Here is a 27,910-nt window from a genome sequence, read left to right on the forward strand (position 1 = left end):
AGTCTGTTGCGTTGTACTCTCCCAAGTTCGCCGCACACAGCGAGCGCTCGATAAATACGACCGGTCGATCGATCGGATCTACGTATGACAGACCGCTGCCCGGCGCGGGGAACTTTGCCCGTTGAAAACTTGAAAATAGATCTGGGACGGGGAAGAGAGTAATCTCCTTTCCGCTTCACCCGTGCAGTTGGATCTCTACCCTTTAAACATCCGATATCGACCCCTTCCTCGGGTCCACGGGACTTAGGCCCATATGCAGAATCTATTTTAACGCCTGCCGTCCCCTCTAGGCCGTGAGTTCCCCGTGGACAGGGAAGGCGCCTTCCGATGCCGATGTCCGTGCCCTCCCGAGCGCTTAGCGCAGCTCTCTGCCCACAGAAAGCGCTCAGTGTGGTCTACCGATTGGTGGAAAACTAACTCGGCTTTTCAGCCGAATCCCAGCTCTGCTCCGAGATTCCATCCCTCGCCTCCATCGGGTCAGTGTCCTCTGCTCCCCTTCCCATCATCTGAGCCTCAGTTTACCCAGCTGTGCCTAGAGGACCCCTCCAAGGATCAGCAGGCCCACGGGCTGGAAGAGGAGCCGGTCGCCTCCAAAGGGTAGCGTCCACCCTTGGGCCGGCTCACGCCCCACTGGGCTCGGGCCCTCCTCCGACAGCCCCGTTTCCTAGCAACCCGCGGGGCTGCCCGGCAACGAGCCTCGTCCCGGCTCCCCGCAGGCCCAGCTCAGCCGGGGAGTTTCTGCGGCGCGCGGTTCCCACGGCTCCGGCACCGGAGGTCGGTTCCCCCCCACCCCCGCCGGGGTTGTTCTGCCCAAGGTAGGAGCTCTAGACGGTGAGCTTGTCGTGGGCAGGGAACACCTCTACCATCGCGGCGTACCGTGCCCTCCCGACCGCTTACTGTACCGCTCGGCCCGCGGTACCGGCTCACTAGATGGCGACGACGGATGGTTCGGCCTCCATCCGCGTGACCGGTCGGGGCTGGGCCGGCACGGCCTCCGTCTGGGCAGTTGGGGCCCGTGGGGCCGAGCCACGGGGGTGCCTCCGGCGGGCCCTAAGACCCCTCCCCCGTTCGAGGGCAGCAGATGAGCACCAGTAAGTCCTAGATCCGGCTGTCCGGCCGGGGGCCGGGGCCGGGCCCGGGATGGCAGCAGGGAAGCAGAGGTAGAGTTCGTTAGACTTTATTTCCTCTAAGTCTCTGGGGCCAGGCGGGGGTCGGGCTCGGGGAGCGAGGCGAAGGAGCAGTAGCCGAAGGAACCGGGAGGAGATGGAGCCGCGGCGGGCCGGCGCAGGTGAGCGAGGAGAGAGGCCGGACGGGGCTGGGGGAGCGCGGCGCAGGGCGGGGCGAGGCTAGTGGGACTCCTTCATCTGCCGCTGGATCTTCTGCAACATCTCCTGCATCCGCCGCAGCTGCGATGGACGCCCGGGTCAGCGCGGTGCCCGGGGGGGCCCGCCGGCCGCGCCGCCCCGGGCCGACACGACCACTCCGGCAGCGACAAACGGATCCGCTCTTCGGGGAGGCCGGGCTAGCGGGGCCGAGCCGCTGCCCCGAGATGCCACCCTACCTTTTTCTCCTCTTCCCTCTCCGCCTCCCTCCCTCCCTCCCTCCTTCCCAGCCGGGGGACGGTACTTGGGGGTCTCTAAACCGGCTGAACTGGGGGCTGCCTCTTTGCTTTCCTTTTACCTTGAGGCTCTGGTTGGCTTGGTCACTCTCATGGTTTCTTAATTGTCTCTGTGTGCCTGTGTGCTTATTTTTCCATCTTTCCAAATTTGTCTGTGGCCATTTCCCCCCAACACCCACCACCACCACACACACAGAGACACACACACACAACCCCTCCCCACCCTCTCATTCCGAGAGCGGGAACCTCCTTCAGGGGACCAGGACCCCTATTTTAATCCTCACCCCTGTATTTTTCCCCGGTACTTAGTCCAGCATTCTGCACCCAGGTGCCGAATAAATCCAACGGCTACTACTAATAATAATCACGTTCGTTAAGCGCCGACTACGTGCTGGGCACCGTAGCGGATACCAGCAAATCAGGTCGGTCCCAGTCGCTGTCCCACATGGGGCTCGCAGCCTTAATCCCCATTTTGCAGTTGAGGTCACTGAGGCCCAGAGAAGTGAAGTGACCTGCTCAAGGTCACAGAGCAGACAAGCGGCAGAGCCGGAATTAGAACCCAGGTCCTTCTGACTCCCGGGCCCGGGTTCTACCCACTAGACCACGCTGCTTCACCGGCACGGCCAAGTAGGAAGAGCACAGGACTGGAGGTGAGGACGGCCGGGTTCCGATCCCCCTTTGTGACCTCGGGCCAGTCATTTCATTTCTCTGCGCCTCAGTTCCCTGTGAAATGGGGACTAACGACCTATCCTCCCTCCCCTTAGGCCGGACCCGCCTGTACCGAGCCTACCCCGACGCTTAGCAAGGTGTAGACTGTAGACTATAGTCCCCCTCTAGACTGTAAGATCCTTGCGGGCAGAGAATCTCCCTGTTTTTTTGTTTCGTCCTCTCCCAAGCGCTTAGTACACTGCTGTGCGCACTGTAAGCGCTCAATAAATGCAACTGAATGAAATAGGATTGAATGAACGAAGTGCTTAACGAACACCACGACTATTGTGACGGTTCCCCTCCATCCCCCCCAGCCCCCCACCCCTCTCACCTCCTCATCTTTCTCCCGAATCAGCTTCTCGGTCTCAGCATCGGCCCCGGGGGGGATGGTCGGGATGGGGAAGTCGGTGCCGCTCTCCCGTGTCAGCTTGCTGAGGGGGAAGGGGAAGGAGCGGGGGGCGGGGGCGGGGGCGGAGGCGGGGGAAGGCGGTGAGGGCCGAGCCCCGGGAACAGGTGGGGGTCGGCAGATGGGTTCCCCCCATTCCCACCTTCCCGCCCCCCGGCACGCCCGACGCTCGCGGTCTCCGAGCCGGCCTCCCGTCCGCCACGCGGGGTCTCTGAGTCGGCCTTCCTGCCTCCGGCCCGGCGGTCGGGGTCTCCGGGCCGGTCCCCCGTCCCCCCGCCCGGCGGCCGGGGTCTCGGGGCCGGCGCCCCGGGGCCCGAGGGGGCAGGCGTGCCTACTTGCGGTTGCGCTCCTTGACCACCATGCGGGTCATGCTCTGGATGCACTGGGCCCGGTAGTTCTCATAGTGCGTCTCCCGGGTCACGTCTTTCAGGTCCTGCATGTGGGTGCGAACCAGCATCGTCCGCAGCTTGACGAAGTCGCAGTGGGCCGGGTTCTCCACTGCGGGGCAAGGCGGCACGGCAGCCTGAGGAGGGGCCTCGGGGCCGCGGGGCAGGGGCTCAGGGCCCCGGGCGGGAAGGAGGGCAGCCGAGGGCTCCCCGCCCCCGGGGACCGCCACGCCCTCCCCGTCGGGAGCCTTACCTTCCACGATGCCCCAAGGGTAGAGTCTCCCCCGCACACGCCGCCCTCTGGCCTCCACCACTGTGTTGCTCCCGATGACGGCGAAGGGAATGCTGTCCTGGGAGAAGCCGGCCGGCCGGCCGGCCATCAGCCGCGCTCCCTCGCAGGCCCCACCCGTTCCCCCTGACCCCCACCCCCTCCCCGAGCCCAACGCCGCCCCGTGGGGACGGCCCGGGCCCGGGAGCCTGGAGGGGCGGCGGGACGGGGCCGGACCCAAGTTTGAATCCCGGCTCCGCCACCTGGGGGGCCCAGGCGATTCACCGCGCTTCTCTGGGCCTCGGCTTCCTCATCCGGAAAAGGGGGATCCGCTACCCGTTCTCCCTTCCCTTTAGACCGTGGGCCCCGGGTGGGAGCCGGGGATGGGATCCGACCCCATCGCCCTCAGTCTGGCCCGGGGCTCGGCCCGGAGGAAGCACCCGACCCCTTCCGCCGCTCCCGCCATCGCCCTCGTTTCTGTCATTCGCCCTGCCGGGCCCCTCGACCACCTGCCCCCTCGGAGCCTCTTCCGGTTCTCCCGTCGGGGGCCGGGGGGGTGAGGGCCCTGCTGCGAGGAGGCCGGGCCCGCCCACCTTCAAGGCCTGGTCCTGCAGCTTGAAGTCCTCGTCCTCGTCCGAGTCACAGTCTGGGAACTGATAGATCCGGATCCCAAAACGTTCAATCTCTTCACGGATCTGCCGGGGGAGACGGGGAGACGGCTGCCGGGCCCGGCCCCTCTCCCGGCCCCTCCTCCCCGACTTCCTCCTCCTCCTCCGGCCCCGCACCTTCCGTTTCTTGTGCTCCACCTCAGGGGGCGTCAGGGTGTCCGCCTTGGCCAAGATGGGCACGATGTTGACCCGCTGGTGCAGGGCCTTCAAGAATTCCACGTCCAGGGGCCGCAGGCTGAGGAGAGCGAGGCCCGTTACCCCGGCCCCCGCCCCCGGTCCTCGGACTGCCCCGGTGGGGGTCGGGGGGAGTCGTACCCGTGGCCGAAAGGGGAGATGAAGTAGAGGCAGCAGTGCACCCGGTTGTCCTGGATATTCTTGCGGTTCAGGCCACTTTCATCCCGGAAATACTGCTCGAACTGCTGGTCGATGTAGTCGGCCAAAGGCTTCCAGCTGGGCCGGGGCCGGGGGGTGGCGGGAGAGAGAGGGAGAGGGGACCACTGAGGCCCGGAGGCTGGGCCGACTGCCCCGGGGGACCGCGGCCCTAAGGGCTGACCCGTCCGTCCCCCGTTCCCCCCTGCCATCCCGGGTGTCCTCCCCGCCTCAGTCCGCCCCCGCGTGGCGCGGCCCCGGACGCACCACTCGGTGTTGTTGACCGCGTCCCCGAAGCCCGGCGTGTCCACGATGGTCAGCCGCAGCTTGATGCCCTTCTCCTCGATTTCCACGCTGTGCTTGGTGATCTCCACCGTCTGGGTGATCCTCTCTGTGGGGGGCCGACGGGGGGGGGGGGGAGAGGGGGAGGAGCTGCCGGCCGGTGCCGAGGCCACCCTGCCCACCCCGCCCCCGCCCGCCATCCTCTGACAACAAACAAGGAGCCCGTTTCCCCGCCTGGGCCGGGGCCCAGGGGCGGCTCGGTCCCCTCCCTCCTGCTCCCGCTTCGTTTGGCCCGGGAAGGCGACGGTTTCCTCTCACCCTCGGCGTTGAGGAGTCTGCGGTCTCTGTACAAGTCGGTGAGGAAGAGGCTGTTGATGAGGGTGGATTTGCCCAGCCCCGACTCTCCGGGGGGGGGGGGGGGCACAGGGCAGGAGAGGCCACCTCAGGGGGCCGGTCCCGGACGCGGCTGTAACGGTCCGCTCCGCTCCGGGCCCAGCTGCCTTCGGCTTCCGTTACCCCTCAGTTTCCCTCTCCCCTCCCCGCATCCCCCGACCCCTCCGGTCCTACCTGCCACCATCAGAGTGAAGTCAAAGCCCTTCTTCACAGACTTGCGGTGGACCTGGTTGGGGAGGGTGGCAAAGCCCACGTACTCCTTGTCGTCCTGTCTCGGGGAGAAGGGCCCGGCTCTAGTCAGGGAAGGGGCCGGGGGAGCCCCCGCAGCCCAGCCCCCCACTTCACCTCGGCCCAGAGGAGCCAGGGGAGTCGGGACCTGCCGTTGGACCGGAGGGGCCTCCCCAGAGCCAGACCCTCCCGCCCGTCCGCCCCTTGACTCCCGCCCGGGCCGGGGGCGCGGCCGGTGGCTCCCCACCGGGCCGGGCACGACCCCCGCGAGTTCCACCGAGCCTCCTCCCACCGGGCGCGACCCTCGTGAGTTCCACCGGGCCCCCCCGGCCGGGGCCGGGCTTGCCGGCCGCTCTGGCGGCCGGTTCCCGAAGGCCGAGAGTCCTCGGGTGGGAGGTGCGGTGTCCCCGGCCTGGTGTCCCTGGCCGAAGGGCGGGGCTGGAGATGGGTGGGGAGGACACACCCTACCTCAGAGGAGTCGTAGGGGTCAAGCTTGCCCCAGGGGCTGCGGGGCCTAGTCAGGGGGCTGAGCGGGGCTGGGGCTGAGATGTGCTGGTGACCGTCGGGGGGCCAGGGCCGAGCGGGAGGCCTGGGGTCGGGCTCCGGGGCCGCGGGCAGCGCCTCCGGATCCCTAGAGCTCGGCTCCTCGGGCTCCGGCCGCCGGCAGCCACCCCCGCCGCCGCCGCCGTCCCCCCCGGGGAACTCCTGGACGAACTGGGCCAGTTCCGCCTCCTCGGGGTCCTCCAGGAAGCGCCTGATCTGGGGAGAGGTGGGGATGGGGGACGGGACCGGGAGGGGAAGCCACCGGGGAGGTGATGGGTGGGCGTGGGACGGGACAACCAAGAGGAAAGGGAGGAGGGATCCAGGGAGAGGATTTAGGGAACCGGGAGAGAGAGAGGAGCAGGAGGGAAAGAGAAGAGGGAGGAGGGAGCCGAGGACAGGGAGGAGGGAGGCCGGGAGCGGGATGAGGCAGCCAGGGAGAAGGAGGAGGAAGGGGATGAGGGAGCCAGGAGAGAGGGAGGAGGGGGAAGGAGGAAGGAATCAGGGAAGGAGGGCAAGGGAGGCAGGAGAGAGGCCAAAGGAGAAAAGGAAAAGAGGAAAGAGCTTGTTTTAAAAGAACTGAAACACAGAAGAACAAATATGTTAGCAGCAAAGCTGGAGGCAGGGCCTGGCCGCCCCCGTTCCTCCCCAGCCCCGGCCCCTCAGAGCCCCCCTTGGGGTCGTCGAATCCTGGGCCGCAGGACCGCTCCCGTGGATGGACGGGATCGTTGGCACCCAGGGGTCCCCGGCCCCCCGGGGTCGCTCTCAAGGCTCCCGGGCTTGGAAGGGTGCTCGGAGGGTGCTGACCGGCCCAAACCCGGCCCCTCCCGGCCCCCTTCTAGGAGCGGGGGCCCGCGGGCGGGACGGAGGCCAGGCCAGGCCAGGCCAGCAACGACGGGGCCGGAGCCTCAGGCCGGAGCCGAGACCAGAGGAGAAAAAGATGAACGTCTGTCACGGGAGGAAGAGAGGGAGAGCCAGGGGGAGGGCGACAGAGGAGAGCACGGATGGCACCCGCGGGGAGCCCGCGGCCCTGGCGGGACTTGGCCGGTCCCAGCCTCCCGGGAGTCTACCGGAGGCCCCTGCGGCCCCGGGGACCCCAACCTTCCGGCCCGGTCCCCGGGCCCCCGAATCCAGGGTGGGCAGGAGCCAGGAGGTGACAGAGGGGCCCAAGGGCTCACTCCCCCAGAGGACGGACAGGTGGGAAACCAGCAAGCACGGGGTATAGGGGAGGCAGAGAGTAGGCACAGGGGAGAGAAGGGGGCGGGAGGGGGCGGGTGGCAGAGAGGGGAAGGGAGGCTGATAGAGGCCGACTAGCAGCTCGGCCTCCAAGCTGTGGAGTGCCTGGGTGCCCAACGGCCCCCAAGTCGTGTCAAGGCCGGTGCCCTCATCCTCCACCCCCGGCGCCCCCACACCAGGGGACAGCCCAGAGGAGGTCTACCTGGCGCCGGCGGCGAGGCTCGGGGCTGCAGTCCATGTCTCCCGCGGCCGGACGGACGGACGGACGGGAGGGCGGACGGTCACCCCTTCCACCGGGGCAGGGCTCTGCCGGCCCGGGGGCGGGAGTGGGCCCAAATAGAGGAGCCCCTGGGCCCTCATCTGCATAGTCCCGCCCCTCGCCCGGAGGCAGGGCCATCCCTCTCACCTCCTTCCTTCCGTCCATCCGGCCGGCCCTTCCTCCCCTCGCCCGCCCACGGCCTCTCCCTGGCATCCCCGTGCTCCCGAGGGCAGCCTCGCCCGGGGGACTGGCGGTGCCAGGCTCGGCCCGGCCTTCGCCCGCTCAGATGTAGCCCTCCAGACAATGGACAAGGGCCCCGCGGCGGAGCCAAGCCGGGCACCGGCCCCACGCCCCGGAGCCACGGGCTCGGATGGCACGGTGACGGCACGGGGACGGGCGGAGGGCGGAGGGCACGGCTACCAGACGGCCGACTCGGCCGGCAGCGGGGGCTCTGGGGATCCGATCCGATCCCCGAAAAGCGAGGTGGCCCGGTGGATAGAGCCCTGGCCCGGGAGGCCTTCCGACCTGGGTTCTAATCCCGGCTCTGCCACTTGTCTGCTGGGTAACAATGATGATCGTTATGGTATTTGTTAAGCACTTACTATGTGCCAGGCACCGTACTAAGCGCTGGGGTAGATACCATCAAATCGGGTTGGACCCAGCCCCTGGCCCACATTGGGCTCAGGGTCTCAATGCGCAGAGAAGTGAAGTGACTTGCCCAAGGTCACCCAGCAGACGAGCGGAGGAGCCGGGATTAGAACCCATGACCTTCTGACTCCCAGGCCCATACTCTATCCACTATGCCATGCTGCTTCCCCAATAATGATGGTATTTGTTAAGCGCTTGCTACGTGCCAAGCACTGTTCTAAGCGCCGGGGTAGATATAGGGTTGTCAGGTTGTCCCACGAGGGGCCCACAGCCTTAATCCCCATTTTAAAGATGAGGTAACTGATGCACAGAGGAGTGAAGCGGCTTGCCCAAGGACACAGCAGATAAGTGGCAGGGCCAGGATTAGAACCCAGGTCCTCTGACTCCCAAGCCTGTGCTCTTTCCACTAAGTCACGCTGCTTCTCTAGCCTCGGGCGCGTCATTTCCACTTCTCTGTGCTTCAGTTACCTCGTCGGTAAAATGGAGATTAAGACCGTGAGCCCCGTGTGGGACAGGGACCGTGTCCAACCTGATTAGCCAGCACCCCAATCCCGGCTGCGGTTTCCCGGGAAGGTAGGCGACCTGGACCGTAGTAGACCCGGACCCCTGCCTGGGGCCAGGAGGAAGGGAGGGGCAGGAAGACTCAACCACAAGCACAGTACTCAACGCTGGGGTAGATGGAAGATCGCCAGTTCCCACGTGGGGCTTCCGATCTAAGTAGGAGGGAGAACAAGTTTTGAATCCCCATTTGCAGATGAGGGGACGGAGGCACAGAGAAGTGAGGTGACTCGCCCGAGGTCCCACAGCAGGCAAAAGGTAGAGCTGGCATTAGAACCCAAGTCCCCCCCGTCCGGGGCCGGGACTCTATCCACACCGATTCTCGAAGGCACTAGGGGATGGAGCGGAGGGGTGGGGGGATAGGGTGGAGAGAGGACAGTCAAGGAAGGCTTTCTGTCGATGTGATTTTGGAAGAGTTCTGAAGATGGGGGAGAGCGGGGGTTTGCCAGATGTAAAGGGGGAGGGAGTTCGGGGCAGGAGGGAGGGCCGGAGCAAGGGGCTGAAGGAGAGGGACGAGAGCGAGGCTCGGGGAGGAGGTTGGTGGTAATGGAGCCGTCTCTCCGGGCTCCATTCATTCATTCGGTCGTATTTACCTAGTGCTCACTGTGTGCAGAGCATTGCACTAAGCGCTTGGGAGAGTATGGTATACCAATAAACCGACGCATTCCCTGCCCACAGTGAGCTCGCGGTCTAGAGGGGGAGGCGGACGTTAATGGAAATAAAGGAACGAAGGCCTGGAGGGTAGGTTGGTGTTAGGTGGAGCCGTGGCTCCCGGCTCCCGGGTGGAGCGGGCACAGAACTGGGGGGAGGCCCTAGGCGGGGGGGCTCCCTCTGGGCTCCGAGGAGACCCCGACCAATCCCGGCTTCGGTCTCTCAGGAAGGTAGTAGGCCCGGACCCCCGCCTGGGGCCAGGAGGAAGGGACGGGGAGGAAGCCTCATCCGCGGGACCATTTCGGAGCGGAGCCGAGAGCCCTGTCGACGTGAGGGAAAGCGGGGCCGCAGCCGCGGGGGAAGGACGTGGCCTAGAAAGTTTCTCTCCGTGCTGATGCCCTTGATGGGGAGAGGAGAGACGGAGAGAGGGGCGGGAAAGAAGAGAAGCAGGAGGAGGAGGCGGTGGCAGTCCTGGCCGGCAGCCCGGAGCCGGGATCCGCAGGAACTGCTGGGATTGTCCCGTCCTGCCCTCCCCCAGCCCGGGGCGGGGTGGGGGGGAGGAGGGGAAGGGGGCGCGGGGGCACCGGCTGCCGGCCCGGGCTAGGGGTGGCAGGCGGCCTCTTCTCCCCAGATCTGACGGGATGGGCCCCACCGGGCTCGCCAGCCTCCCCCACACGGCGTTCGCTCTCTCCCAACCCTCGCGGCCCGGCCGTTGCTTCCGCAACAGGGGGAGACCGAGGTGCCGAACGGCAGCCTCTCGCTGAGGCAGCCCTGGGGCCGCCCGAGGTCTAAGCCGGGATCCCCGCCCCCGGAGCGTCAAGACCCGGAACGGCTCCTAGGAGCCGAGAGTCCCGACTGCCAGCCCGGCGTCCTATCGATGACTCTGCCGCCTCCCACCTCGACCTCCCCAGCTCGGTCAGGGGATGGTAGACTGTCAGCTCCTTGACGGCGAGGTGTGTGTCTACCTGCTCTACTGTACTGTACTCTCCCAAGCACCCGTGTGTGTGTGTGTGTGTGTGTATGAGAGAGAGAGGGAGAAAGAGAGAGTGCCCTCCCCCATGCCCTCTACACGGCAGCAGGACATTCAGAGGAACCATGTCCTTCGTGGTTATCTCTACCATCACTGACTTTTCCATCAAGAAGCCCTTCTAGAGCTTTCAGCCAGCAAGTCTTACGGAAAGAGCACAGGCCCGGGTGTCAGAGGACCTAGGCTCTCATCCCAGCTCGGCCACTTGTCTGCCGTGTGACCTTGGGCAAGTCGCCTCATTTCTCTGTGCCTCTGTTTCCTCATCTGTAAAATTGGGGATGAAATCCCTCTCCCTCCTACTAGGACTGTGAGTCCCACGCGAGCCCCACATCCAACCTGATTATCTTGTATCCACCTCGGCCCAGAGTTCACAGCACAGGGAGTACTTAACAGATACCAATCTCACTATCATCATCATCATCATCATCATCATCATCATCAGTATTGCTATAAACTTACCCAATGCTTGGGGGGGGGGGTGCCCTACTGATCGTTGTGGCCGCACTCTTCCTGGGGAAAACAACTTCCACTATCTACTACAGAAGCAGCGTGGCTCAGTGGAAAGAGCACGGGCTTTGGAGTCAGAGGTCATGAGTTCAAATCCCAGCTCTGCCGCTTGTCGGCTGTGTGACTGTGGGCAAGTCACTTAACTTCTCTGTGCCTCAGTTCCCTCATCTGTAAAATGGGGATTAAGACTGTGAGCCCCACGTGGGACAACCTGATTCCCCTGTGTCTACCCCAGCGCTTAGAACAGTGCTCGGCACATAGTAAGCGCTTAACAAATACCAACATTATTACATTATTATTATCTCATGTGTGGGAAGCGTCTCCCTTTGCCTTGAACCTTAGGGGAGTTGTCTGAGCCAAACCAGCCCCGTGGAGCAGGGACCATCACGAGAGGAGACCATGTCGGCCTCCCGGGGCTCAGATTTGTCCGTCAGCGAGTTTTGGGTAACCGGGTTGAATTTTACCCCCCAAGCCGGACCCCTCCTGGACAGATACCGTGGGGATCCGACGCCGCGGGAGCGATCTGCCCGCTCTGCTTGTTTCCTTCCCTCTCTTTCTGACCTCCTGCTTCTGGCAGCACAGAGCAGAGCCTGTGGAATGTCTCTCCCCCACGCACTGACCCTGCTCATCTTCTACCCCCTTGCCCCCTCCGGCCCTTGAGGACCTCCCTGGCACAGCGCGTAGAGACAGCGTCTCACCCGAGGTCCCGTGGCCCATGGGGAACACCGGGAGAGGGCCCGGGGGGCCTTAGGTATCCAGTCGTTTGGCGCTCGCTCCCTGACTCGGTTTCTCCGCTCCCCTCTGCTTCTAGACTCTCTTAAGGCAGGCAGAGGAAGCGTCCCCCACTTCAACTTTGCCCAAATGTTCAATGGGTGGTGGTCACTGAGGGCTTACAGTGTGCAGAGCACTGTTTTTAAACGTGCAGAGCACTGTTTTTAAACGCTTGGGAGCAGACAGTACGACGGATTTGGTGGACGGGTTCCCTACCCTCAAGGAAGCCTACAATTGAGGGGAGAGAGAGACAGGCAGGCTCGCAGGCAGGCCCCATGTTTCTCCTGGCCCACTGAAGGATATAAGTACTTCCGGATGAGGCGGCCGGAGAGGCCTATCCGGAGGGCCACCGCCCCACCCCCCCCAGCTCCCATCTCCGCGGATCACCCCTAACACTTCACCCGTCTCATCAGACAACGCCCCCGCCCGCTGACCCTCGGCGGTCACGCTCGCCCACAGAGGGCTTCCCTCAGCATGCACATCCTCGGGCTGTTCCGGCAGCCTCCCGGGGTAAGGGAGGGTGGGGCAGGGCGGGGCAACGATCGGTCCTTCCCGCCGGACGTGGCCCGGGGGAGCCGCAGGAAGTCCCGGGGGAACCGGCTCGGCGGCAGCTCAAAGCATCTCACTCTGAGAGGTTCCCGAGGCTCGGGAGGGCCCGGGTCGGACGAGTCCGGCCACGCAGCCAGCACCTGCTCCTGGAGGCGGTGACACGGCCGCGCTGCTGGTAGGCGGAGTGGCCTAGCGGCTAGAGTAGGGGCCTGGGAGTTGGGTTCTAATCCCGCTCTGCCACGTGACTGCCCGGTGACCCCGGGCAAGTCACTTTGCCTCTCTGGGCCTCAAGCGACCTCCTCCGTAAACTGGGGATTAAGATCGTGAACCCGTGCGGGACGGGGACCGCGGCCAACCTGACACCCTCGTATCTACCCCAGATCTCGGGACGGCGCCTGGCACGTAGTGAGCGCTTCACAAATACCACAGAAAAACCAAGAGGCGGGAGCGAGAGAGAGGAGCCTGACAGAGAGGGGATGCCGTACACCGGACAGTCGGTAGGCCCGGCTTCTAGTTCCGCCGCAGACTCCTGTGTGTTTTCAGACCGGGCCCGGGGACGGTGCCCTCTCCGGTTACCCCGTACCCATCCCAGGGCTTAGCACGGTGCCCGGCACTTAACGGGTCCCTCGGAAATGCCGCCGTGAAGGCGGCGGAGAAGAGATGACAGAGACCGGCATTCGGGCCAGAGATCTGAGCTCGCAGGAAACGAGAAGAATCTTCGCCCTCCGGGACGGTCTCCAGCCTCGACTTTACCCAGCGTGACCCTAGCCGTCGCTCTAGGACCCTCGCCCGGATTCATCCAGACCCCTCTCGAGCCCGCTGATATTTCGGCCTGCTTCCTGTGGGAATGAATTCCACACGCTCACCACCCGCTGGCCTTTCTGCCTCGTCCCTTGCCAAGTAGTCTTTGCCTCCGGGTTGGGAGCGTTTCCCAGAGCCAGCCCCCCCAGGGGAAGGGGGCCCGGGGCTGGAAGGAAGGGAGGAGGGGGCCCGGACTGGAAGGAAGGGAGGAGGCTCTCGTGCAGCAACCCGATTCCCCAAGAGGCCGGCGCGAGGCTGGGACGGACCGTCAGAGCCCCGGGTGGGAGACGGCCCGGGTTAGGGGGTGGGAAGGGGGTCTGCAGGGGAACGAGCACCCCCCCCCCGGCAAACGCCGTCACCCGCCGGGGACTGGAAGTCGGTCTTAAATCGAGAGATGGGCGGAGAGCGCCGCGACCCCGTCCGAACCGAACTGGGACGGGAGGCCAGGCCGAGCCCCCGGGTCCCCGCCGGCCCGGGAATCCGGGCCGATCGATGCCCTTCCCCTCGGGGTTCCCACCCCGGGAACAATCGACCCGTCCGTCACCCTCGCGGAGGGGGCGGGCACCGCTCTGCCCCGGCCAGACCCCACACGGCCGCCAGCGGGGGACAATCACGGGGTCGGCGGAAGCTTCCGGACGAGGCCCTGGGCCGCGGCCCGGACGCAGCTTGAAAGCGGACCGCGGCCCGATCCCGGGGAAGGCTGCCTTTCAGACCCGGGGGGCCCTCGATCCGATCCGACGGATGGAGGCCCCCGGCCCACAGCCCAGGATGGGCTTCCAGTTTCTACCGCACTGTGCGCCGGGCGGGCCTTTAGGGGCCGGGGGTGGTGGTGCCCGGAGGATGCCCGGCAGGTGGGGAGGGAGGCTCCGGGCAGCATCACGGGCCCTCAGCCGAAGACGATCCTCCCGGTCTCCTGTTGGCTAAGCACCGATCGACTGGGAATCGGGGAATGGGGGGGGGGGGAGGCGGTATTGGCTCGATGCCCTTCTGGCCCTAGAGGAGAAGCCAGGGGATCGAGGCCGTGCCAGCAGCAGCAGCAGCAGGCTGGGCTGGCTTCCAGCCAAGGCTAGCCCAGCCAGGAGATATCTGGGGGACCCCCCAGGTGTCCGGGAGGGCCTTTTCCTCTCATAGGGTGCCCACGCGGGGGGGACAGAGGGTGGGGCCTGGGGGTCCGGGAGGGGGCTAAAGTGAAGGGGCAGGGGACTCGGGCCCAGGAGGGGGTTTCTCCCTGGGCAACGTGCGATCTAAGGGGGCGTGCACACGGGCTCCCCTTCACGGAGGTCGGGGAGCGGGTGACGCTGTGTTTCTGTGAGGAGCCTAGGTTGCAGAGAGACAGATTGAGAGAGAGATCGTGCGTGTGTGTGTCTGTGTGCGCGCACTGCCCGGCCCGGTCCGGCCCCGGCTCAGCGGTGCTGTTTTCGCAGGCCGCTGGCCGGGACAACAGGGGGCCGGGGGAGCGACCATCCGGCCGGCCGGCCATCCGTCCGTCCGTCCGTCCGTCCGTCCGTCCGGGCCGGCAGTCCCGTGCCGGGAAGGGGTCAGCCTCTGCCAAGCGGCCAAGAGGCCCCGTCCCCGGCCTCCCCGCGCCTCCGAGGCCCCCCGCCGCCCCCTCCCCATCGGCTGCCCCCTTTGGCCCGCGCGGGGCTCCAGCTGGCCGCACGCAGGACCGCCCCCACCCCCGGCCCCCCGGCCCCCCGGCCCCCAGACCGGGGCTCCGGCCGGGCCCGGCCATCCTGCCCCCGAGGGCTCCGGCCGGGTGAGGTCAGGTCAGCCCGGGGCGGGGGGGCCCTCTCCTCCCTCCCCTCCCTCCCGATCCCTCCCGGTCCCCGGGGCCGCGGGCCGAGGGAGGGGAGGGCAGGGCGGTCCGGTCCGGTCCGGTCCTGTCCGGCCCCGCTTACCATGGCTGCGGGCCGGGCCGGGCCGGACCCTGCGGCCGCTCCTCCCGGGGCTCCGTCCCCTCGTCGCTCCCCGCGGGCCCGGACTGCGGGCCGGCTGCCGGGGGGGTGGGGGGGGGGCGGGGGGGCGGGCCCGGGGCGGGGCCGGGGCGGCTCCCCCTCCGCACCCCCACCCCTCCTCACTCAGTGGCGGTCAGTGAGCGCAGACTGTGTGCGGAGCACTGGGCTGACCTCTCGGGAGAGGACGATACGACATCCCCGGCCAGGCGGCTGCCTCCCCCTCCGGCTGTCAGCTCCTAGTGGGCAACTCATAATCATCATCATCACCACGAGAGCATTCGTTAAGCGCCGACTAGGTGCCAAGCGCCGTCCTGAGCGCTGAGGAGATAGGAGGTGATCGGGTGGTCCCCCGAGGGGTTCCCGCTCTTCATCCCCGCTCGACAGACGAGGTCTCCGAGGCCCGGAGAAGTCAAGCGACTTGCCCAGAGTCACACAGCCGATAAGGGGCGGGGCCGGGATTAGAACCCACAACCGCTCCGTTGGTACTTTCCCAAGCGCTCGGCACAGCGTCCCCGCACTCGGCGAGCCCGCCACAAACACCGCTGATGGTTGGATCGATCGGAGGGGTCAGAGGTCAAGGGCAGAGGCCGGAGAGCAGAGGGGGGCGGGGGCCGGGGCCGGAGGAGAAGAGGACGGGACACCGAAGATCCGTGTCCCTCTTTGGGAGGATTTGGGCCTGGTCCCGCTCCCCTTCCATCCTGCTCCCCTTCCACCTGGAAACACAGACCGCTTCCCCCGGCCCCCGCCTCTCCTCCCCCATCCCGCCGTAGAGGCTGGGAGGAAGCCCCGATCCATCCCGATTGATTGATTTATTGATTGATAGATTGTAAATTAATCTTTACACGCTTTACACGCTTTAGAGCAGCGTGGCTCAGTGGCGAGGGCCCGGGCTGGGGAGTCGGGCTCGCGTCCCCGCTCCGCCGTTCGTCTGCTGTGTGATCTTGGGCAAACCGCTTAACTTCTCTGTCCTTCAGTGACCTCCTCTGTCGTTCATTCAGTAGTATTTATCGAGCGCTTACTATGAGCGGAGCACTGTACTAAGCGCTTGGAATGTACAAATCGGCAACAGATAGAGACAGTCCCTGCCCACTGACGGGCTTACGGTCTAATCGGGGGAGACGGACGAAAACAATAGCAATAAATAGAATCGAGGGGATGTACAGCTCATTAAAACAATAGCGCTAAATAGAATCAAGGGGATGTACATCTCATTAACAAAATAAATAGGGTAATAAAAATATATACAGATGAGCGGACGAGCACAGTGCTGAAGGGAGGGGAAGGGAGAGGGGGAGGAGCAGAGGGGAAGGGGGGGAAGGGGATGCTTAGCTGAGGGGAGGTGAAGGCGGGGTAGAGGGGCAGCAGAGGGAGCAGAGGGAAAAGGGGAAATTCAGTCTGGGAAGGCCTCTTGGAGGAGGTGAATCTCAAATGAGGATTGACTGTGAGTCCCACGCGGGACAACCTCATTACCTTGTATCTACCACAGTACTTGGCACAGAGTAAGCGCTTAACAAATACCATCATCATTATTATTATTATTATTATAAGATCGGATAGGCGAGTCTTAGATCAAAGAGTGGGCAAGGGGAGCCTGCCATGCCAGGATTTTGCAGGAAGGGAAGCCAGAGGTGGAGGTTGAGGGTGGGGAGCAGGGGGGCGGTGGGAGAGGTCCCCTGCCGCTCTCCTGTCCGCGGAAGATGGATCCCGCAGGGCCTGGGATTACTGAGGATTGGCCTCTCACGCCGTCCGGATCCCCCGCGTCACCCCCCCGGGGCCCCGTGGAGCTCGGAGGGCCCCGGGGGCCGGCCACCGCTCATTGGACCACCCCGCCTCCTTGGCCGGCGAGGGGAGGGACGGGCCGTCCGGAGGGACCGTCCCATCGGGCCCGGGAACGCGGCACTCCTATCGCCGGCGAGGGAGACCCCAGGGCCCGGGGCCTCGGAGAGGGGACGGGACGGAGTGGCTGCAGCGGCCACCCTGGCTTTAAACGCATTAAAGGCCTAAGGGATGAGAGCGTCAGCGGCCGGGGAAGGGCAGGTCCCAGGGATCAGGCTGGAGGGAGGGACGGAGGGGCGGAGGAGGCGAGAAATAAAGCTCGGTGGTGCCCGGTGCCCCTTCCCAAAGGGGCGGAAAAGGCCTGGGCCCCCTCGCAGAAAGCTCCCAGGTGAGAAGCAGTGTGGCCCAGTGGCTACAGCACGAGCCTGGGACTCAGAAGGTCGTGGATTCTAATCCCTGCTCTGCCACTTGCCTGCTGTGTGACCTTGGGCAAGCCACCTCACTGGTCCTCAGTTTCCTCACCCGTAAAATGGGGATGGAGACCGTGAGCCCCACATGGGTCAGGAACTGTGTCCAACCCGATTTGCCTGTCTCCACCTCAGCGCTTAATACGGTGCCTGGCACACGGTAAGCACTTAACAAATGCCACCAATATCATCATTATCTGACGGGGGCGCTCTTTTATCGGCACCCCCCCCCCAGGGGCCGGGAGCCTTGTTGCTCTGTGGGGGCGGAGCCGGTGGCCACCGGGGCTGTGGGTCATAGGGTGGGGCCTGGCTGGCCTTTGGCCAGAGCGGTACCTGGCCAGCCCTTCTGGAGCGTAAACCCGGTGTGGGGCGGGAAACGTGTCTACCAATTCTGTTCTACCGCCCTCACCCAAGCGCTAAGTACAGTGCTGTGTACACAGGGAGGCGCCCGATAAATACCACCGGTTGACTGACTGATTGTTCGACTGGGCCCAAGAGAACGGCCTCCCCTGCACCCCCAGTCATCTCCCCTGGTACCCAAGCTGGCCACTTCTGTCCAGGCAGATTGGTCTGAGAGGGCTGCTGGGCCTACAGGTCCCCCGGTAACCCATCGGGACACGGTCCCACGGGCAGAAAGTTCAAGCAGAAGGCATGATGCCCTTTGGGAGGGAGGCCTAAGGCCTGGCCCCCTTGGGCCTCCACTGACCCGGACCACTCCGGTTCCGGGATTCTCGCAGCTCAGACCAGGCAGGCCTCTTCTCGGCCTCTACTGCACAGAGGGGACACGAGGGTGGCCCCCGGAGCTCTTAAAATATGGGCCGAGATTCAGTCTGAGTGCTCGATAATCGTAATACTGAAAAACGCTCTACTGAGCGCCGGGATACATGCAGTGCAATCACAATGGACACAATCCCCGGTCCTGCATGGGCCTCAGTAGGAAGGACGGCAGGAATTGAATCTCCGTTTTACAGATGAGGAAACTGAGAAGCCAAGCGACTGGCCCGGGGTCACCCGGCAGGCAAGCGGAGGAGCCGGGGTCGGGACCCAGGACCTCTGACCCCTGGGCTGGGGTTCTTGCCGTCAGGCCACGCTGCGGGGAAAGACCGGAAACCTCCCCCAGCCCCGCCTAGTCGCCCAGATCAAGTCCACAGGTTTCAGCCCGTTTTCTGTTTTACACATCGGCTCTCCTCCCTCCCCGTGCCCCCGCTCACACTCTCTGCTCCTCCCAAGCCCGTCTCCTCAGTCTGGATCTGGCTCGCCTCGGCCCCTCTCCCCCGCCCATCCCCGGCCTGGTCCTCCCTCCCCCTGCCCATTCATTCATTCGATAGTATTTATTGAGCGCTTACTATGCGCAGAGCACTGTACTAAGTGCTTGGAATGTACAATTAGGCAACAGATATCCTCCCAGCCTTCGGAATCCCCCCGAAAACTCCACCAGCCAGTCATTTGACTAAAGCCCACCACCACCCCGGCAGTCACCTCTAGCACTTCAGAATCACAACTGCGGTATTGTTTCGGTGCTGACTGTGCGTCGAGCACTAAGTGCCGGGAGAGATCCAGGATGATCGGGTCAGAGCCTACTCCTTGATAACCTTGACCCATCTTCACGTAGGCTACTTATAATGTCCAACGAACTGACCGCTTCTACCGCTTGCGAATATTTTTACGTCTGTCTCCCTCATTACATTGTAAGCTCTTCCTGGGCAGGGGCTGGGTCTCGGGCTCCGGTCGTATTTCCCGGTACAGTCCGCCACACTCAGGAGCCGTTATTAGAAAGTACTTCGGCGAAGTCGGCCCTCGCGTTGCGGGCGGGGATTGCGTCTGTTATACTGTTGTGTTGTACTCTCCCGAGTGGTCACAGTAGGCATCCAATTAATACAACTGATCGATCGATCGTCAAGTGAGCTGCGTCCAGACGCGAGACCGGGCCCCTCTCCAGGCTCCGTGAATCCCAGCTGCTGGTAAGTACCGAGTGCTAGAGTGGGTTGGACACAGTCCCTGTCCCACCTGGGGCTCACGATCTTAATTCCCATTTTACGGATGAGGAACTGAGGCCCAGAGAAAGTGAGGTGACCTGTCCAAGGTCACCCGGCAGACAAGCGGTGGAGCCAGGATTAGAGCCCGGGTCCTTCTGACTCCCAGGCCCGTGCTCTCCCCGTTAGGCCGTGCCGCTGCCTCTTGCCCGCTGTGTGACCTTGGACGAGTCACTTAACCTCTCTGGGCCTCGATTTCTTAATTGGTAAAATGAGGATAAGCGCGCCGGTCTGGGAGTCAGTGGACCTGAGTTCTAATCCCAGCGCCACCGTTTACCTCCTCTCTGACCTTGGGTGAGTCACTCTGCATATGAGGGAACTGAGCCACAGAGAAGCAAAATGGAGATTTGGGACCTGTTCTCCCTCCTAGTTAGATTGCGAGGCCCATCCCCCACCCCTGCCCCCTATGGGATCTGATGATCTTGTATCTACTCCAGCAGTTAGTACGGTGCTCGGCATGTAGTAAGCTCCTAAGAAATACCACAATTATTATTATCATTATAATACCGGCTCTCCCTCCCTCTCAGATGGTGAGTCCCTTGTGGGACAGGGTCAGCGATCGATCATCCCGAACCCCTCCCGACACTTAACACGATCTCGGCACACAGTGTAGGCTCAATGAATTCCACCCAGATGCCCAGGTCGGTCAGAAGATGGGCGCCGTCACCGACGCTGGCCGATCGTCCTTACGGAAGTCACTTTACGTTTCCGTTCCTCGGTTTCCCTGAGATGGCGGGTGGGGAGAAGGGAAACCCCCGACTCCCCCGAGAGGCAGAATTACCAGGGAGATCACTGGAAATGCTGGCCTTAGAAAAAGTAAGCTCCTCTTACTAGAAAACATTTGTCAAAGTGCCCGGGAGGGCTGGCCTGGAGAAGAAACGAAATCAATGGAGGCAGAGAGAGCTGCACATTGCAGGAGAGGCTGCGGTGGGCGGTCCCGGCGGGCAGACCTGGGGACAGCTGGAGTTGTCCCGGCAGGAAATCCAGGGGACGGAGGCAGTTGTCCTGGCAGGCAGGCAGGCCGGCGGGCCGGCCGGAGACCTGGCCTGGGGTCGGGCTTCAAGAAGCCTTATGGCTCCAGCTGCCGCAGTCCTTGGGGGGCGGGTGTGTGTGTGTGTGTGTTTGTGTGTGTGTGTGTCGGGGTCGGGGGGGGGGGGAGGCGAGCGCTGTCAGCCAGGCAGGGCGACCCCTCGGGGTACTCAGAACCTCCCCCCCAACCCTCACGCTCACTTTTCTTTGGGGGGGTCCACACCCTGGGGGTCCTAGCTCAGCTCTCTCAGGCTCTTTGCTGGGAGCCAGCAGGGGCGGAGGAAAACCCTCCTTGGGGACGAGGGGCTACAGCTTCCTGGCCCCCGCCCCCCCCGCGTCCCTTCCCGTCCCTTCCCGCCACTGCTGCCTCCAGAGGCTCCCCTAGGTTTCAATCTGGCCCTCTCAACTAGCTGAGACCGACGGGGATGGGACGGGATCAGATGGCCACAGTTTTTTCTTCATTCGTAATGATCTTTGTGAACCGCTTACTATGGGGTACTCTACTTTGGGGCGCACTGTACGAAGCTCTAGGGTAGACCGTAAGCTCCTTTCTCTGTGCCTCAGTTCCCTCATCTGTAAAATGGGGATGAAGACTGTGAGCCTCATGTGGGACAACCTCATTCCCCTGTATCTACCCCAGCGCTTAGAACAGTGCTCTGCACGTAGTAAGCGCTTAACAAATACCAACATCATTATTATTATTATTATTATTATTAGACTGCCAGCTCCTTGTGGGCAGGGAACATGTCTACCAACTCTGCTGGAGCATACTCTCCCAGGCATTTATCGCGCACGGTGAGCGCTCAACAGATTCCACCGATGATTGACAGATCGATCGAGGCAGATACAAGCTAATCCAGTCAGACGCGGTCCCCGTCCCACCTGGGCCTCACAGTCTAAGGATGATGGACCACGGGTATTGAAGCCCCATTTAAAAGATGTGGAAACCGAGGTACGGAGAACTGAAATCACTTGCTCGAGGTCACCCAGCACCGAAACGGCAGAGTTGGGATTAGAACCCGGGGCTTCTGACTACTCCCAGGTCCAGGCTCTCGCTCCACTAGGCCACACCGCTTTGCCTGCTAGAACTTCCTTCTGCCTGCTCTTGGCAGTTGAAAGATTTTTTAGGAGCTCCCCGTCTCACTCCCCCTTCTCACCAGCTCACTGCGAAATACGTGGGGCTGATATTTTTGAATCTTAAATAGGAACTCTCCCATGTCTTTTGCGTGATCTCAATACATCTTGGGGAATTTGGCTTGAACACAGATAGGACGATATTTTAGGACATCTAAAATGATGTCCCGGCTGGTGACGGCCGGACCCAACCTGAAAATAACAGCTTTTAGGCCAAAATCCTAGCTGGATACCGTCCAGACCGCGGTTGTCGTGATAAACGTAAAAAAGGTAGGGTTTTTAAGGAAGAAACGGACAGCTCTCTGCCCCGCGACCTGGGCCCGGGGGAGAGGCCTGGATTCGCTGAGCTGTGCGGTAGGGCGAGGTCGGGTGGCCGGCAGGGAAAGCGGGAGGAGAAGGAAGGTTAGGTTTAACCACTACCAGTCCCACGATTTTTATTTTTAATGAAGATCAGATCCGACCCCGTCACACGTGGGACTCACAGTCTTGGTGGGAGGGAGACCAGGCACTGAATTCCCATTTCACAGACGAGGTCACTGAGGCCCACAGAAGTGAAAGCACTTGCCCAGGGTCCCACATCGGACAAGTGGCGGAGCTGGAATGAGAAGCCAGGTCTTCCTGATTCCCAGGCCCGTCCTCTACCCCTAGGCCACACTGGCCTCTCCAAGGCACAAACGAAGGGACAGAGGCAACGGAATTAACGCCAGACCCTCGAGCCCGCCTCTGACGCCAACTGACCACCCGGAGGAGATAGCAGATAGCCACTTGGTGAGCCCGGAGGATTCCAACCCTACCACTCTCTGGCCACCGGAAGATGATAAGCCCCCAAAGAGAACCACCGACCAGCTTTCTCAAAAGCGTCCACCACACCGGGGCTAAGCGGGCGACATCCAGCCGGCCCACGGCAAGCAAACATGTCCTTTCCTAAGGCCGCTTAGGGTTGATTTTGATCCTCCCGGTGAGCAGGGGACGGGACCCTCTCTAGACAGACCGCGGGAGCCTGCTTCCCCGCTCCTCTCCAGAGTCATCACCGCTCCCCCTGGGCCGGATGCCCGGGCCCGAGATCCACCCACCTCCCCGCCCTTCCTCCTCCCAGCATGGAGGAAAGCTGCCCCTGGGTCAGGAGAGCCTGGGGCCGGAGTGGGGAGGTCGCCCTCCTCCTCCTCCCCCTTAGATACAAACTAGTCAGGGTGGCCAGAATCCCCGCCTCACACGGGGCTCACAGTCTTATACAGATGAAGGAACTGAGGCACAGAAAAGCAAAGTGACTTGCCCACAGTCACCCTGCAGACGAGTGGCGGGGCTGGGATTAGAACCCGGGTCTTTCCGACTCGCAGGCCCACGCGCTATCCACTAGGCCCCGCTACTTCCGCCATTCCACCGTCTGGGGCCGCGCTGCCCGTGCCGGAGCTCTTTTTGCCAGCCCTGGGCTCTCCCCGTTAAGAGGCAAGGAGCGGAAGTGGGGTTTGGGCGCCGCCGAGGTGACGATCTTTTGGAAACCCAGCGATGTCGGGCTGAACCCACTCGCTGCTCTCGGGGAACCCGTTTCAGCTGACTGTCCCTCTGGACCATAAGCTCGCTGAGGGCAGGGAATGTGTCCACTAAATCGCACTCTCCCGAGCGCTTAGTACAAGGCTCCGCGCATAACATGTGCTCAAGAAATTCCACCGACTGATTGATTGTCCCCTCCTCTCACCCTCAGCAAGCGACGAGCAAATATCACAATTATTAATTATTAAGGACACGCGTTCAGGTCAGAGAGCAGAGTCACCCGAGCCCCGCTGGACCTAGGTTGGCGTCAGATCTGTTGCTGCGAGCCATCCCCTCTGGCTCCCTGCAATCCGGCACTTGGGCGTTGGGGGTTCACCCGAGGTCGACACGTGAAACAGTGGAGCGACTGTCCCTTCTGCTGGCAGCCAGGGGCCGCCTTCTGGGAAGGGGGCCGGAGGGGTCAGAGCTCCTCGGAAAGGTAGCCCACCCACCCAGCCATCCTCAGAACAGTGCTCGGCACATAGTAAGCGCTTAACAAATACCGTCATTATCATTATTATTATTATTATCCAGGCACCCACCAACCCGCCCAGGCATGAGTGCACGTATCCATAGATGCATGCATCCATCCGAAAAAAAGGAGGCCCCGCTCCGGGAAACCGTGTCCGACCCAGTCCCCCGGACCCTGGAGAAGGCGGGCGGGGCTGACCGGACGGGGCCCAGCCGAGACTCTCCCATTGAGCCGCTGCCAATTGGGTCTCCGAGTGAGCAAGACTGTTTCACTTGGTCTGGGTAGAGTCCGGCACACAGCTTCTCAGTCTGGGGACGGCCGGGACCGGGGGTGGCGGGCTCGTCCGTGCTCTCTCTTCCCACTCGGGGCGGCCAGAGGGATCGATGTTTGGCCGAGGGGACCCGGGGCGGGAGGGGAGGGGGGCCTCTGGGGACGCCTCTTCCGTGAATGAGAGGGGAGAGGGTGGGCCAGAAGAGTACCCCCCCCAAGGGGGAGCCTGCCGGCCACTGCTTTGGCTCAGCAGGGGAAAAGAAAAAGCTGGGTTTTTTTAATGGTATTTGTTAAGTGCTGACTATGTGCCAAGCGCTGTACTAAGCACTGGGGGAGAGCCACACTAATCAGGCTTGGACACGGTCCACGTCCCCCGTGGGGCTCCCGGTTTTAATCCCCATTTTCCACATGAAGCAACTGAGGCCCAGAGGAGTTAAGAGACTCGCCACCGGTGTTTAAGAGGAGGCAGCGGGGGTCCAGTGAGAAGCAGTGCAACTTGGTGGGTAGAGCCCGGGCCCGGGAGTCAGAAGGACCTGGGTTCTGCTCCCGGCTCCGTCGCTTGCCCGCTGGGTGACCTGGGGCAAGTCACTTTGCCTCTCTGGGTCTCAGTTACCTCATCTGAGCACCATGCGGGGTGGGGTTGGGCACCCAGAGAGGACGGCTGAGAGAGGGAGGACCTCATCCCTCATCCCCGTCTGGCACCTCCACGGAGACGGCCCGGTCCCAGACACGGAATTCCCCGACCCGATCCGCGGGAGCCGTCTCCTCCCAGCTCCTGGGAAGCGGACGGCGCTGCGGAGCGGTAATCGCTGGGACGGGATAAGAGTTATTTTGGGAAGGAGCTGTCCCGCTGCCAAGGCTCTTGACTTCCTAAACCAAAACAAAACGAGCCAAGCGGGAATGGGGGGGTGGAGGACCACGGCGAGCTCGGCCAAAAATGTCATATCCGGAATGCGGGGAACGATTAACCCCACCTCTCCCCGGCCTTAGGTTCGAGCCAACGACGAGAGACGGACGGGGCGGTTGCTGGCTCGGGGAGGCGAGGGAAGGATCCACAGGGCGGGAAAGTGGGAGCCGGATGCGTTTTCTGGGTCTTCCCCTGGCGGGGGTCGGCGGGGGGCTCTGGCAGGACGCATATAGCCCGCCCGCGCGGCCTCTTGGGAGGCTCCAATGCCTCCAGGGGCCACAGATGGCCCCGCTGCTCTTTTACCCTGCCCCTTTCTCCCTTCGGGACATTTCAGGCCGGGAATGTGTCCACCGACTCTGTTGCGTTTTATCCTGCTCAATGATTTCCTCGAAAATGTTCCTTCGGGTTACTCTGGGCAGGGAACTTATCGCATTGGACTCTCCCACGCGCTCGGCGCGGCACTCCGCACACGGTATGCGCTCGGCGAATACCACCGACGATGATATTTTGGGGTTCCAGGCGGGGCTCCTCCCTGCGAGGAACCCAGCCGGACATACCTCATTAGCTGCATCCGCTAATTCCGATCTCCCTCCTGGGTCCTTTTAATAAGTTTATTTTTCAGCTCGTCTCTCCGTGAAGAGGGTAAGCTCCTTGTGGACAGAGCACGGATCTATCATTTCGCTATCAAGTGGATGCTCAATAGAGACTGCTGGTACTATTTCGACTACTAATAGTTTCCCTGTCCCCCTGGTCTCTTGGTCCCACCTCTCCTCCTCCCCATGCTCCTATCCCTCCATCTCTTATTCTCCATCTCCGAGTCATCTCTTCCCCTCTGCCCTCCAGTCCTCAATCTCTTTCTTACCGTACTTGCCCTAACACAAGTTCTCTCTCCAAGAATCAACCCTAAGTCTAAAAGCCGCCTGAAATTCTCTCCTTTTGGTCCCCTGGATTGGGGAAGAGAAGGGGGTGGGGACTCCCACCAAGCTCGCCGTGGAACGTGTCTGCCCACTCTGTTGGATCGTACCCTCCCAAGCGCTCAGCACAGTGCTCTGCACGCCGGAAGCGCTCGATAAATACTACCAACGAGGAATATAAGAGATGCCGAAAGGCTGCCGGTGCACCCGGTCGTTTATTTAGATAGTAAACTCCTTGCCTGCTCACTCAGGAAGTAAATATAAACTTTCAGTCCCCGTCCGGTAAAAATCAGGGCTCTCTCAGGCACTTACTAGGTGCCGCGGACCGGACTGAGCACCGGGGCGGGTACGAGATGATCGGGTCGGCACCGTCCCTGTCCCACGGGGGGCTGGCAGCCTAAGTAGGAGAGAGAACGGGCGCTGCACCCCCATTTTACAGACGAGGAAACCGAGAAGCTGAGTGACTTGCCCCGGGTAATCCACAGCGGGCAAGCGGGCGAGACCAGCTTCGATCCGACTCCCAGGCCGGCGCTCCTCCCGCCGGGCCGCGCCGCTACCCGCCCGGGACCCCATGAGGCCGTTCCTCCTCCTCGTCCGTGGGCAGAGCCGGCCGGGGGAGGAGATGGCTCCCGGGCTCCTTCGGACCGGCGGGAGGTGCGCGTGGCCCGGGAGAGGGTTAATGGCCGCGACGACGGCAGCCCTGGGCAACAGCTGGGCCCGAGGCTGGCCCGGATGAGGAGCTTTAGCGCTGCATCCTGCCGCAGGGGGAGTGGTGGACGAGAACGATCCCGAACAGGCGGCTCCCCCGGCTGCTGGCCGCCTTCAGTCCGGCCCCTGAAATAGAGCTCGGAGGCTCCGGTTTTCATTGGCCCGCCCGGCGTCGTGACCAGAAACCCAGCAGCCTGGCCCACACGCGGGGATTGAGAGCATTTGAGAGAGTCAGAGGGGAAGGGACATAGAGGTAGGGGAAACCCAGCCTCCTCCACAACCCCCAAAAGGCCTTTCCCCTAAGGGGGGGAGAGAGCTCTGATGACCCCATTCAGGGAAGGCAGGAAAAGAGACTTTGAGGAGGCAGGGTGGGGGGAAGTGCTACCCTTTCCTGTACCCGGAAGGCGCGGCTGCTGCCCGCAGCTTCGCAGTGTCCTTATCCTCGGAAGGGGGCCTACTCTGCCGTCCCGATTCGGCAGGAACTGGCCGGGCCGGGGAGATGATGATGATAATAATAATAATAATAATATTGGTATGTGTTAAGCGCTTACTATGTGCAGAGCACTGTTCTAAGCGCCGGGGTAGACACAGGGGAATCAGGTTGTCCCACGTGAGGCTCCCGGTCTTCCTCCACATTTTGCAGATGAGCTAACTGAGGCACAGAGAAGTTAAGTGACTTGCCCACAGTCACACAGCTGACAAGTGGCAGATCTGGGATTCGAACCCATGACCTCTGACTCCCAAGCCCGGGCTCTTTCCACTGAGCCACGCTGCTTCTCTAATAATGGTATTTGTTAAGCGCTTACTATATGCAGAGCACTGTTCTAAGCGCTGGGGTAGATACAGGGTCATCAGATTGTCCCACGTGGGGCTCACATTTTTTTAATCCCCATTTTTACAGATGAGGTAAATGAGGCACAGAGAAGTTAAGTGACTTGCCCAAGGCCACACAGCAGACAATTGGCAGAGCCAGGATTAGAACCCACGACCTCTGACTCCCAAGCCCGGGCTCTTTCCACTGAGCCACACTGCTTCTCTAATGCCAGCCCGCTGGCTGTACCTCGATCCCCATCCATCTCGCCGCCGGTCCCCTCGCCCACGTCCCGCCTCTGGCCCGGAATTCCTTCCCCCTTCAGAGCTGACGGACCATCACCCTCCCCGCTTTGAAAAGCCTTAGTGAAAAGCACCTGTCCTCCAACAGGCCTTTCCCTCCTAAGCCCTCATTTCCTCTTCTCCCCCTCCCTCCTGCCTCACCCCTGCTCTTGGTTTTGCTCCCTTCATTCATTCCACCCTCAGCTCTACAGCACTTAACGTCCACATCCGTAATTTATTTATTTCTATCGTCTATCTCCCCCTCTAGGCTGTAAACTTCTTGCGGGCGGGGACTACGTCTACCAATCCTGTTTCGGCGTACTCTTCCAAGTCTTTGAGGCGGGGGGCCGGACCGACGTCGAGATATCTTGGTGGGACCCCCCCAAACCAAGACACCTAAACCTACTTCCCCGAGCCCCCGCACAACTCTCACCTGGTCCTCCCTCTTCCCTTCTCCCCTACCCAAGGAGCCCGTGATGGCCCCAGCTCTGGGATAAGCTGGATCCTGGGAGGCCACAGCCCAGGTTCTGCCCCGCAAGAGACCATTTCTGACCCAACCCCACTTGCTTGGGTCGAAACTGGACTTCTTCCTTCCCCGCTTCCCCACCCGACCCCTGCATCCAAAGATCTCTCGGTGTGGCTCAGCAGACGAGAGCCCGGGCCTGGGAGTCGGAGGGATGTGGGTTCTAATCCCGGCTCTGCCACTCGTCTGCTGCGTGACTTCAGGCAAGTCACTTCACTTCTCTGGGC

The 27,910-nt window shown here is 62.9% G+C and overlaps 1 protein-coding gene across 8 annotated transcripts in view; it reads right to left on the bottom strand.

Moving 5' to 3' along the window:
- Positions 1-1,161: 1,161 nt before the first annotated feature.
- Positions 1,162-27,910, bottom strand: part of SEPTIN4 (septin 4) — a 32,342-nt gene continuing 5,593 nt past the window's right edge. The window contains exons 1-12 of one of the 8 annotated variants that reach the window (XM_029082326.1): positions 14,772-14,848; positions 5,795-6,085; positions 5,274-5,366; positions 5,024-5,111; positions 4,691-4,814; positions 4,370-4,504; positions 4,172-4,289; positions 3,980-4,081; positions 3,372-3,468; positions 3,068-3,230; positions 2,658-2,757; positions 1,162-1,406 (exon numbers count right to left, since the gene is read on the bottom strand). In XM_029082326.1, the coding sequence (XP_028938159.1) occupies positions 1,347-1,406; positions 2,658-2,757; positions 3,068-3,230; positions 3,372-3,468; positions 3,980-4,081; positions 4,172-4,289; positions 4,370-4,504; positions 4,691-4,814; positions 5,024-5,111; positions 5,274-5,366; positions 5,795-6,085; positions 14,772-14,774 (1,374 nt within the window). In that variant the 5' untranslated portion in view covers positions 14,775-14,848 and the 3' untranslated portion in view covers positions 1,162-1,346. Of the gene's footprint in view, positions 1,407-2,657; positions 2,758-3,067; positions 3,231-3,371; positions 3,469-3,979; positions 4,082-4,171; positions 4,290-4,369; positions 4,505-4,690; positions 4,815-5,023; positions 5,112-5,273; positions 5,367-5,794; positions 6,086-7,304; positions 7,484-14,771; positions 14,849-27,910 lie in introns of those variants that run through there. The other 7 variants (XM_029082324.1, XM_029082325.2, XM_039914474.1 and 4 more) reach the window with 7 other exon arrangements.

Source organism: Ornithorhynchus anatinus, chromosome 17 (genome assembly GCF_004115215.2).
Source record: "Ornithorhynchus anatinus isolate Pmale09 chromosome 17, mOrnAna1.pri.v4, whole genome shotgun sequence".
NCBI classification, from domain to species: Eukaryota; Metazoa; Chordata; class Mammalia; order Monotremata; family Ornithorhynchidae; genus Ornithorhynchus; species Ornithorhynchus anatinus.